The sequence below is a fragment of the Nicotiana attenuata genome, unplaced genomic scaffold, assembly GCF_001879085.1.
Source record: "Nicotiana attenuata strain UT unplaced genomic scaffold, NIATTr2, whole genome shotgun sequence".
Classification (NCBI taxonomy): domain Eukaryota; kingdom Viridiplantae; phylum Streptophyta; class Magnoliopsida; order Solanales; family Solanaceae; genus Nicotiana; species Nicotiana attenuata.
The window spans coordinates 35,835-48,745 of record NW_017675759.1 but is presented as its reverse complement, the minus strand read 5'-3'; the positions used below and the strand labels follow the sequence as shown (position 1 = coordinate 48,745).

The window sequence follows — 12,911 nt, the reverse complement described above, 5'->3', positions numbered from 1 at the left end:
CCAACGAGTTGTGGAGGAAAGGGAACTTGAATTTCGTCTATGGAGGATTTGAGAGAGAGGTTCGTGTGAAGAAGATGGCAAAATCCCGTAATGGCTACTGTTTTTAGGCTTTTAAAATAACTGGGCAAAATTGTTCATCGCGTTCGCGACACCCCGGTCGCGTTCGCGATGAAGGAAAATGGGCAGGCATCGCGTTCGCGTGAAGGGGAAGGCGAACGCGTAGAAGAAAATGCTGGGGGTCCAGGTTTGTTCTATGCGAACGCGTAAAAGGCCTCGCGAACGCGATGGAGGGAGCAGCAAGTCTATGCGTTCGCGAACATCTGACTGCGAACGCGAAGAGGAAGTCTCTGGGGTCCTGAACTTGACTTACGCGATCGCGCTTATGGAGATGTGAACGCGTAGAAGGGGAACACCATGAGCAGTGCGAACGCGAGCCTAAGGCCGCGATCGCGAAGAAGAAAAGGCCTGAGCAAAAATTGCAGAAAATCTGCTAACTTTTCTAAGTGTAAAACACCCCGAACCACCTCCGAAACACTCCCGAGCCCTCGAGGCTCCCAACCAAACACACACACTAACTCAATATCATCCTACGAACTTGCTCGAGCGATCAAATCGCTAAAATAACATCAAAATCAAAGAATCAACCCCCAAAACTCAAAATTTTCATTTCAAAGTTCATAAACCTTCAACTTTAGCTATTTAGGTCCGAAACACGTCAAACGACGTCCGATTTCGACCAAATTTCACAGGAAGCGCTTAACGCATATTTAAGACCTGTAGCAGGCGTCGGAACCAAAATACGAGCCCGATACCTATATTTTCTAACTCATTTTCATTTCCATTTTTCCTTATTAATTTCAGAAAACAATTTATCAGAAAAATTCTTTTACCGGGGTTCTGGACCTCGGATTTCGACTCCGGGCATATGCCCGAGTCCCATATTTTTCAACGGACCTCCCGGGACCGTCACATCACTGGTCCGCGTCTGTTTACCCAAAATGTTGACCAAAGTCAACTATATCAATATTAATATCATAATTCACCAAATTTTTCACAGAATTCATATATTTTAACATAAAAAATTTTCCGGCTTCGCGCCCGGAGTGCGCACGCAAATCGAGGCAACCAAAGGTGAGGTTTCCAAGGCCTCGGAAGCACAGAACGAATGAGGAAACAGGTGATGACCCTTTGGGTCGTCACAAAAGCTTTCCTGGAACACGACATTATAGAACAAACCCACAATCATTCTGTTGTTTCAATACATTGGCAACCATTTAGAGCTCATGTATCTTGCTACATTTTAGCTGTTATTAAAGTGGCTCATGCCACAACTTCTGTATACCACTAAGTTACCATCATTGGTATCTCTGTCATTGCCGATTTATAGCTTCCATGAACTGTTCATCTGCAGCAGTACGGATAGAAACACATATCAGTAGGAAACGGAAAAACATTGGTCTTCATTCCTTTTTTCCCAATAAACCTACATTGTTGTTATTATGACATGTTCAGTTGCAAACAGAAGATATCTATTAATACAAGTGTTGCAACGCTTGATGGACTCGGAGATCAGATATGGCATGTCTCATATGCATCTTTCCAAAACAGAACTTAATGAGTTTGCATTATATGTTATAGCGAACTTTAGCGTTTGTCACAATACATACAAGTTCATAACCAAAAAAATAATTTAGCCCTCACATTTACTTAGAATACAACCTTTGCTGAAACATGTGATCCACTTTTACCAATGGATGTGTTTGTTCTGCGGCCATATAACCAATTGATAACTAAGGTTGATGTGGACGACACTGAATTATTTGGTACATATAGCTTTTACCTCAAAATTCTAATAATTATATTTTCTGCCTATCATTTTAATATATTATTAATATTTACATGTAATTAGCGAAATTGTCATGTTGGAGTTGTCAGTCCTTTCGATGATACAACAGTTAATTACCTACAAAAAGAAATGGAGCAATTGTTATTATCTCCGCAGAGCAGTTCGACTTTTTAGAGGCAACAATCAACTTACACAGCATGGAACCAAAGGAAAGTGAGCCATTTTTCCACCCACTTTTGTTAACTTAGCATCCTCATCAAAGGCCCGAACCTTAAACAACAGATCCAGAGTTTTAATTATCGCTTCAGTTGTTGGAGTATATTTGAAGTCAAAAGTTCATCAACTCTTAACTCACAATTCTGTTGAGTAACAGCACAACATTTGCAAGGTAAATCATTTGTATTTCTGGAACTGTGTTATCTTCCTAATCGTTCATGTATCTATGCGGAGTCTATAACCTCAATTACTGCGCAGGAGCTGGTCGTCCTGATTGACCAGCACGTTCGTTGGCACACGCCTTCTACATGGGAGCGACCACCAAACACTCAATTCCTGTCCGAGGTTTCTAATACTTGATCTTAACATAATAAAATTTTAAAGATTAAGAATATTGCTAGAAATCACCAAGTTTAATTTTATTGTTTTCTCTTTCGTGTATGGTTTTATTGAACTAAACTCTAATATTTTTGTATTCCAGTCAACTTTTGGCAATAGTCGTCAACTTATTTTAATTTTCTTAACATCCAAATTACAAAAGGAGCTTCAAGAACAGAAGCTAACAGAGTACAAAGAGTGACTATGAGTATGTAAAGAAACATCTACTGAACCTTCTTCTACTTTGTTTGCTTTTTACAAAGTAAATTGAAGTACAGGTTTACTACTGAAGCTCAATTTATTTTTTTTAAACAATTTGTAGGGCTCTAATGAAGATAACGAGTTGATCTTTATTGCTAACAGAGCAGCCAAGATAGGTACATGTATTGCTGCAACAGTTGTTCGAGAAGATCCGAATGCACAGATTTCTGGAAATAATATCGACAGAATGTATATAAAGAAGAAAACAGCATATGATCTTTGCATATGTAACAGTTAGCCGAAAAAATCATGCTGTTATAAGTTATTTTAGTAGTTTATTAGTTATAAACAACATATTTGTATCATTTCATGTTTTCCCTTCTCCCAAACTTTGCGATTTAGTTTGTATTTACTTCGACACCAATACATAATCATTTTCATTGAAAAAATTTGTCGAATACGAACATATGACACGACCATTTCCATCTGTTTATTTTGCTACTCAATAGGTCCATTCGTATTATAAGTATACGATATGACAAGTTTGTTGCAAACTCTGTTATTTCTTTTCGTTATTTAGGCGTCATTCTGATAATAGTGAAAGTGCTCCGAGTTATATACATTACGTTATAAATATTTCAACGTGTGAACCTAACCAGGACATCATTTTGACAATTATAATCAACTTACTGTTGTACTCAACGTAATAGCATTCAAACAAAAAACTGAAAATTTTGTTCTGCTTATACCCAATTTCTTAGCCTTTTTATAAAATGTTACTCGGATATCAGAACTTACGTTGTTCTACAAATTGTTTTCCTTACAGTTTTCGTTTACACAAGTTTGAAAATGCAGTTCTTTCTCTTATCATATAGCCCACACGTTTTCCCACTCCCATCCAACAATCCTCATGTTCCACCCCACTACTTCACATCTCCCTTCACAAATCATCCACAATGCCCCACTATAACCACTTCCCCACTACACTAATCACATAAAATTATAAAAGCACATAATAAAGGAGGCGTTAAAACAAGAATAGCTGATAAAAGAGTATTACGTAACAAGTATTTCTGCAAAATCAGGATAGCCTCAAGTCTTAAAATTTTCGCCCAATAACAAAGGTATGAAGTTTAATGCACTGTTTGCACATTTACGATTTACATAATTGATGTTTAAATATGCTCTTTCTCGAATAACTGTATTCCCGACTTTTTTCGTAAAGACTGTGTTTTTAGAATAAATTATTTGGAAAACTATTTTTTAAGTTTAATATAGGTTTTTGGTTACAGTTCTGTGACAATATTTCCTATTGCTTATGCTTCACATTATGTTGATAGGAAAATACGTTAGTACTATGTTTTAATAGCTAATACTCATACTTGAAATTACCATATTTAAATGACTGAAAAGGCACTTTGGAATTGGTTTGTCGAAACTTTTATACGAATTGTTTGACATAAGAAGTATGGTATGTAAAAATGAGGGAGAATGAAAGGTATGAGTTATTACTTCTTTATCTTTCTGTTTTTTGTATTGCATATATATGAATCATCTTAGTTGTTCTTCATCTAACTCTTCTGCACATGTTTTCACCTGCTAATTTTTTGAGCCAGTCAAGTATCAGCAAAGGGGGTTGTTCTACTTATTACATGTGTAATTTTCTGCTGCATACAATTTTGCTTTATTGTTTGGTCAATAAATATACCAGCATAAAATAGTGAATGTCGATTTTCTTTTAACTAATTCAACTCTTTTATTTAATACTCAAACATCCAAACACGCCACACCAATTATATCACTTATGGTTACTGTTTTTTATTGCAATATAGGATAGAATCATGGACATGAATATACTAAATTTTATGTGATTGGGGTAATTTATTATGTAAAACTGTAATTGTGTTATCATCTTATTAGTAAACTGACTTAAATTACGCTGCGTACCTAAATACTCATATCGTAATTTAGCATAATGTGGTGTTTGTTTTTGACTGAGTCATTACAAGTTTGTTTTTGACTGAGTCATTACATGGCTAGAATTGATGAAAGTTATAAAGTTTTTACACTTCCTTTAATTTTCAGAAGTACAGAATTTGTCTCGCAATTTCTTCTCATCTCCTTTAACATTCGAAACAACTACAGCAAAGTTTTGTTTATTTTTTTTGGCGTTCGATGGTCAACCAAGGAAGCTTTATATCCACTACACATATTTGTCCTTTATTAACTTGACAATGTCTTTTAAAATAGTTGTATAAATCCATCAATATTTTCAAATAATATGTATGTCCTATATTATCACAAGGATATGTTGTAGCGATTCTTATTGTTTAATTGGTCTTATTTCAGATATGGCTGAACAAGGACACATTCAAATTAATCCAACTACGAGTTCTCAAATTCAACAAAGGGGACAACGTAGAAGGGTACGCCATCGCAGCATTTATTCCTATAATAAATCAGACTCAAAGGCTGAAGTTATCAGGAAAATCCCAACGGCGATACAAAATAAATTAAGAGATTGAAGGGCTAAAAGAAGGGAAAGAGAAAAAATATTTACAGAGCTTAGGCCTTCAATAGATGAACAAATTGCAAATTATCAGGTTACTCGAGATGCACTAATTGATTTTATAGACAAAATTATACTATCTGATTGGGAAGCCTTAGTAATTTTAGTAGATTCACTTGGTCAACCGTTAGGTATAATTTTAACTGACATTTATCACGAGGTTTGGCCAAGTGAACCTTTTTGGGTTTATGTTGTTAAATTTGAAGCTGAGTGGGAGAACCGTCTGTACAACTACCTTTAAATTTTAAAATTAATGAAAGTTTGTTATTTCTTTGCAACATTATCTTTCATTTTACTCTATTTGTTTCTTAAGAGTATAACATAAAATAATAACACTAAATTATTCCTTTAAATAATGCAACTTTAACAAGATACCCAATGTCTTAAATAAGGAAAAACATGAATAAACACATTACTTTACGCTCTTTACTTGATTATATATATTTCTCATGTATAGTAATACTTTACAATCTGTTTTGCCTATTTTGAAATCAAAAATTTATGAGGAATATATATTTATTTAGGTAGTTACAAATATGAATTCGTCCAAAATATGCTTCACTACAGTATACTTTTATAAATGAAAATTTTAACTTAACTTAAGTTCCTTTCGATAAGTCAAACTAAAAATAGATATTTATATTTTTCATACGAGGCAATGGTTTGGGAAGTAACATACAACAATAATTTGTACACGACTTGATTTTCGTCCCATGGCGTATAAAACATCGACTATAAAGTTTAACAACACGGTCTCCTAGAGAGGTTCTTATGTAGATATCAATTTGTCCTGGTAGACTATAAACATTAATAGTATTTGGAATCACTATAATAGGTATTCCCATCCTTTATGCAATTTTCTTACTGTGGTTGAAGGTGGATCCATTGCCTTCTCTTATTTCATATGATAATAAACTAAATCTTACTACTGTATAGCGATGAATTATGAGTAAAATTGAAAGGTATCACCTACAGAATATAATTAAAAAAACCAGCAGCTATCGTTCAGAATCCATATCACACAACACCTATAGGTAGAGTTGAGCAGTCACCAATTACAAAAACTCATAACATTACAACATATGCGTTAAAATACTTTCATGATGGCAGGTGCATGCTAATCTCCAAATAAAAAAAATAAATTTAACCATTTATTACAGAGACCATCTTCTTGGAAACGATATATTATGTGGTACAATCCACATTTTTTGCAATAAAAACAATAATTGTTCCATCAATGTGGAAGGCATGCACCTTATAATTCAGTGTTGGAATGAATGTGGATACAATCACAGTCTTACATAACAACATTTGCGAAGGAAAGTAAAAGGACCATCTGATCTTTCTCTGTTGCTCAGACCATTTGTTTTTTCTTTAATGCTCTTCGTTGATACTCTGTAAAAAAATATAGAGTATACATCAATTACCAAAGATAAATACTTTATCTATCTGTCAAGTTGCTTCATTTTATCGATGAACATAAATAAGGTAAACAATGAAATGCTATTCAATATGACTTCTTGCGTTATAAATTATACTCAAAATTTTGATGTTTGAGTTTTAAATTTTCGTTATAGGTGTTGGAGATCACCATACGTCTGACCTAGCTTCACAGGTTTTGGGAGAGTTTCTCCGAATAGTACTGTCATGGAATTCATTCATACTTAGCCACCAATATTACTCCAAACAAAATTCATCTATTTATTTTTTATTTTACTCCTTTTGTATTCGATCGCTAATTCTAATTTGCAATATACATATATTTTTATTATCTCTGTACACTATTCTTTTCTTATAATTTATCCGCGCATCGCGCGGGTACTATACTAGTTTTGCTAAAAGGGGTTGGCATCTGCTTGTAATGTCTGTTATGTCTAAATTTGACTACTTCATTGTAGTCAAATGCTCATGTCATTACTTGATATGCATGTTAGCTTTGATCTTACCTCCGTACCATATTACCTCTGCTATCATTTACGCCCCAACCATATAGCTTGTAGGACAACTATAAGCTTATAGCGCTGCCACCGACGGTATCCATGGTGGAAAACATGTTCAATCTAAAAAAAGTACGAAAGAATTGCTTACGGACAGTGTCCTTTGTAACATGATTCTGTTGTCTACCAGTAATTTGATTGCCAAACTAGTTTCAACTGAGTATGCTGAAATGCCAGATCTGCTGGCCAACTTGTTTTGTTGCAGTTGGGTTGAAATGTGAGGCGTTGTAATTGTTTGACTTCGATAAATGGCTGTTACTGCTGACTGCTAAGAATATGCTCAGGCCATTCAACAGTTCTTCGTGGATTATTAACATTGACAAACCGGGCAAATGTATCTACACTGAGTTATGAGTTATAGTAATTGTAAATGTTCTGTATTTCAAGTTTTCCAATCACTTGTTTCTTTTTGTAAAATCTATGTATATATTTACTTAGATTAAACCTGGTTATAGGTGCACCATTTTGGAACATAAATATATCAGTTTTTATAACATGTTCATGACTATCTACGAAACCCCTCTGTTATTTATCAGAAATATAGCAGGAACATTGGTGTGATCTCATGCAGATGTCTAGAGTGTTACTGTAATGTAAGCATGAATCAATTTTTTGTAGGAAAAAAAAAACTAGTGTGGAGAAAATGAATGAAAATCTCACGGTTAACGCCCCAGGGAAATTTCTATGTTAATGCCCACTAGGCAATAACAATAAAATTATCCCAGACTTCTGCATTATGCACACCTTACGTATTCATATTCTGCATATTCCACCATATAATTTACATTCTTTGATTTGCATCTTAACTGTTCGATTTTAATACAAAAAGATGTAAGATTTGTGATTCAGATTTAAATATTTCATATGGCTGAATTGAAATACCAAAATCAAAAATAATGTTGCGCCTTAGTTCATATATTATATATAATCTCTAATCTTAATATAGCTATACATTCTATTCGTTCACTAGGCAAAAGGGAGGGAATCAAAACCAGAGGTGTGATTTGGTTAGCAGAAATCTTTTTACACATTCATGCCAAGTCTCAATTAGTAGTTTTGCCAAAGGTGAAACCAAAAATAAAAAGATCATAGAAAAAAAAAGAAAAAAATACAATACATATTAAGAATGGTAAACGGGAGAAATTTCACACAAAGGACAAGATACAATAATTTTAATCAAATTGTACCATATCTCTTTCCACACAAAATAATTCACTAAAGTTACACCACGTGAGTGACCAATTCTACTAGAGTATCCTTTTCCACACAAAAAAAAAATAATGAAATAATCGTATGAATTCGAACACGTGAAATTAAAGTGGTAATTTCTTACCCCCTTAGCAGCACGTGAGTGACTAGTTAATTTCTAAACAAATTAGGCTAATAAATATTGGAAAAAGAATTAGGCAATAAATCATATTGGTAATGCAGCCGTTAATTATTATGCCTACTAGCCTCGGTTATTTTTTCTAGTTACCAAACTAGCTCGGTTATTTGGCGCAATTTTTTAGACTACCCGCTTTACTATTTCCGGACGCGCCAATAACAGATTTCGCTACCTTTTTTTCCCCCAATTCCAATCCCTACTATTCTTCCCCTCAAATCGACCTCGATTTTTCTTCTCGACCTTCAAATCAATTTTTGATTTGTCTAATTCGTTCTCTCCTCTATCCATCTATACTTTTTTCGGCTATAGCCGTTTTGAAAATCAAATTTCGATTTTAGGGTTTCGGATCTCCTCTATTTTCTATTGATCTGTTCAATTTCGAGTTCTTTTTGTAAAATTAATCGTTATTATATCTTAATTTTGTTTTTCTCCCTTGATTTCTTTGGGTTTTGAAAAGAAAAATAGGGTTGATCTTCTTCCGATATAAATAATTTGTGGATTTGGGATTTCTTGTTCAATTTTAGATTCTTTGAACCAATTTTTGATTGATTTAATTAATTTAATTTTTGATTGAAGAGTTGTATCTGAATTTGGGGATCTAGAGTTAGGGTTTTCATAAGAATTTTTGCAATTCATACTTTTACCTCTCGATTTTCCAAAAAAAGAAGAAGATAATTTTACCCGTATTTATATTGCTGTCCTCAAATTGAAGGATTGGCTAGCTCAGTTTTGACGAAGACCAGCTTCCCGTTCAAGGTACTCGAACCGTCCATTTGCAGTCGTTAAGACTTAAGGTGCAAAAATAAATTTTGCTACTAATTGTAATTAGACAAACTTATGGTTCTCTTTTCCAGCTTTTCGTTCTTTAGGGCCATACTATGATAAAACTAATTTAAGGCGCGTCACTCTTTTGTTCCCCTGCCACGTGTCACTAATTGGAAATTTGGTTTGCTATTAGTCTGTGCAGCCTTCTTTGCTCGAAAAGAGAATGAGCTGTTCTATATGTTATCGCGCTAATAGTGTGACAGTGTATAGTCTCGTCTGTATTTGCTACTTGCTCAAACATTCATGTCTGTGTTTCCTGTAAGCTGTTGTCCTTAAAGAAAAATTTGATGTTTGTATTCTTTTCCGGGTCAGTATGTTTTAGTGCTTGTAACCTTTCATAATTAGATGGGTGCTCCGACTATGCTCGACTTACTATTATTAAACGGTGTCACTTATGAGATTGGATTATTTTTATCACGAATGGGCTTAGCCTGGCATAGCTCAGTTCCTTATTTTTGACAAAGTTGTGACTGTATATCCAAATGCTCTGAGCCTCTGACTAACCACATCATGTCGTTTTTTCTGTTTATTGAGAGTTGATGTGGTGTTTACCTTAGTATCTTTCTTTTCAGCTAGCCAATACAGCTATATATTTAATTAGAGTGCCCTTCTGTGCTGTATAGAACTGGGTTGGAATGCTCATTGTTCAGGTTTTCTGTGTTGAATTTATTGGTGTTCTAGTGCAATTCTGTGGTCTGTGAAGTATAGTTATTATCCCTTTATTTTCTTTGAAGTTATTTTGTGGATGTCTTTGTGATTATGGAATCATATGTATTGTTACATATTTTTAAACATATGGAACTTGAAGGAATTTCCCCCCTCTGCTAATCTTTGACCTTCTTCCAGTTTACGCTTAAATATCTCATATTTTTAGTTCCTTGTGTAGCTAATTATGGTGCAAAAAAGGCCGTATGGTGAAGAGGAGTTGTATGAGGTTTCATCTAAGCAACCAAGACATGAACCTAGCTGTCAGTTAGTTTCAGTTTTGGAACTTTCTCGTGAATCAGTGGCTGTGAAGGCTTATGCTTCAGGTAACAAGAGATTATTTTGTTAGTTTGAGATATTCTTTGCACTGCTTTTGCTGTTTTGTGTGCCATATTTTAAAATGCTTTCAGTCACTGGTGGAGTACAGTACCCTGTAAGACTTGCCAAGTATTTTTTAAGGTTGGAGCAGTTTTCTTCACACCTCTCTTTACAGGCTTGCTCTTTTTAGGAGCAGATTTTGGATGTCAAGTGAATCTTTTAGCTCCATACTCTTTATAGTGTGGGTTCCGATGGATTGATCTGTATCTCTATATCTTTGGTAGGTGGTGATAAGGACAACTCTTCAAGAATCAACTCTGATGCTGACAACAAACCTGATAGTCACAATGTGGCTGAAGCTCTTTTTTCTTCTGAGAAAGAAACTGAGATGGGCATTTATGGCTCTGCTTCTAACTCTTCCTGGCCCACCAGTTGCACCAGTGAGGAAGACATCAGGCCTGAGGCGCCTTTTCACATATTGATGTCTCCTGAATATTACTATTTTGATCATCCGTTCAGGGCCGCTGCTCATCACGGGGAGATGTATTCTTCTCTGTTGAGTGATCCTCCTCAAAAGATGGTCCCTATTGGACCTGATTTTCAAGCAGAATTACCCGAATGGGGTGCATTTTGTAATCAGGATAAACCGTACATAGAGGGCGTACACGAAACTCTGTGTCCTTCATCGCAAGCTGATGAAAATAAACTTGCTGGTAATAGTATCATTCCAATGCCTGCAATGGAGCTATGTGCAGATCATGGGGAGAATATTGTAGAGAGAGGAGGCGAATGTTCATGTGAAGATATAGGTTCCATAAGATGTGTTCGGCTGCACATCATGGAAGCAAGGGAAAAACTAAAGCTAGCCCTTGGCGAGGAGACATTTTTTAGGTTGGGTTTTTGTGACATGGGAGAGGTAGTGGCAGAAAAATGGAGTGAAGAGGAAGAGGAATTATTTCATGAGGTTGTATTGTCCAATCCTGCATCACTAGGCAAGAATTTCTGGAACCATCTTGCTATTGAGTTTCCTTCACGGAGCAGGGAGGAACTTGTTAGCTATTATTTTAATGTTTTTATTTTGCGAAAACGTGCTGAGCAGAACAGATTTGATCCACTGAACATAGACAGTGATAATGATGAGTGGCTGGAGATCGTTGGTGATACTGATCAGGAAGCTAATATGGCGGATGAAGATGAGGAGTCTGTGGTTGAATCCCCAGCATATCATAATGATCTCAGTGGCAATGGGATCCATGAGGAGCTCGATAAACATGATGAGGATGGCGGTGATGCTACCTGGGAAGATTATAAGGCTGTAAATTTTGGTAGCGGAAAGGTCTTCACTGATGTGCCGGAATCATGTCCTGGTGAGCTGTTTGATAGTAACAGCAGTTATAAACTTAGTTTGCAGCCTCAAGACCAAGGCCTATCAAATAAAGTGGTTAAGCAAGAAGTCCAAGATGGCTCCTGTACCACTGTTGCAGCTGGGGTTACTTCAGAATCATCACTAGGGCAGACCGACAATGGTAAACATTGGGCAAATGATATTGCTGGTATGGGCCGTGGCACTGAGCATGATCGTGTGTTTGGGCCATGTGGTGGCAAAGAATGGGATGTTGGGTACTTGAGCTGTGCCAGAAATGAAGTTGATTTGTTACCAACCCGCAGTATGATTGAGGAAGTCTTTGGGGATGGAGCCTGGATATACAAGAGTCGAGATGGTTAAGGTTTAAGCTATGTTTTGACATTCACATTCATGCTGTAGACAGAGGCTGGTTTTGGGTGGTTGAATCAATCTGGTGATGCTTCATTTGCAGGTTTCAGTTTTCCTTGTATATTCATAATGCTCGTGGAAGATAATTTTTACTCTCTGCAAGAAATGACATTGCAAGGGTGTTACAGAAGCTGATGGATGCTTAGCTTTTGGAACTGTACAGTAGCCATTATTTGCTTTACTTAACTCCAGTTTCCTGGGAAGCTGTTTTGACTGACCGTAGGTTCTTAGAATTTATTTGTAAATGTAAAAGTTAAACTATGGCTAATTGAGCCATATTTCCAAGAAAGGGGGATGAAGATCCTTTTAAAAATTCTGATATACGTAAGTTTAGTTGTTTTGTATAGTCGCGGATTTCCCCTCTTTTTATGTGCCCTTGTCCTCTCTTTTGTCTATTTATCAGCTATGTAAAGGAAGACCTTTGATATGGGTAATAAGAAATTACCAACATTGGACATAGCTTCACCGGACAATCTTGTTTCGTGAAGGTATTCGTACCAGAAGTTTTAAGGATATAAGCTCTTAGCTCTGACTGATTAAGCAACATGCTGTTTTTGCTTCTGGCCGATTATTGAGACCATCAAAATGCGTATTTTCATTGAAGGATGGTTTTTAACCTCTACACCTTGTGGCATGTGCCTACCAAGCTTTCGAGTGTATCATTCAACTTAGAAGAGTTGGTTGTGTTGAGAGTG

The 12,911-nt window shown here is 35.7% G+C and overlaps 1 protein-coding gene and 1 long non-coding RNA gene across 3 annotated transcripts; both read left to right on the top strand.

Annotated features, from left to right (window-relative positions):
• Positions 1–2,002: 2,002 nt before the first annotated feature.
• Positions 2,003–3,044, top strand: LOC109220413. The gene is made up of 4 exons (XR_002067087.1): positions 2,003–2,234; positions 2,321–2,407; positions 2,544–2,648; positions 2,763–3,044. It is a non-coding gene; the product is annotated as an uncharacterized LOC109220413 (long non-coding RNA).
• A 5,617-nt stretch (positions 3,045–8,661) lies between these two features.
• LOC109220416 lies at positions 8,662–12,668 on the top strand. Of its 2 annotated transcripts, none has more exons than XM_019384890.1 (3): positions 8,662–9,388; positions 10,306–10,450; positions 10,727–12,668. In XM_019384890.1, exons 2-3 carry the CDS (start codon positions 10,312–10,314, stop codon positions 12,166–12,168), a joined length of 1,581 nt encoding a protein of 526 aa, XP_019240435.1. In that variant the 5' UTR covers positions 8,662–9,388; positions 10,306–10,311; the 3' UTR covers positions 12,169–12,668. The 2 variants fall into 2 exon arrangements, with proteins under 2 accessions (XP_019240435.1, XP_019240434.1); XM_019384889.1 differs by having other exon boundaries at positions 8,663–9,350.
• Positions 12,669–12,911: the final 243 nt, after the last annotated feature.

Excerpts from the sequence above, each read along its gene's own strand:
- LOC109220416 (XM_019384890.1), top strand. The coding sequence starts at position 10,312 with ATGGTGCAAAAAAGGCCGTATGGTGAAGAGGAGTTGTATGAGGTTTCA. Across the intron at positions 10,451-10,726 it reads TGTGAAGGCTTATGCTTCAG|GTGGTGATAAGGACAACTCT; the intron begins GTAACAAGAGAT and ends TATCTTTGGTAG.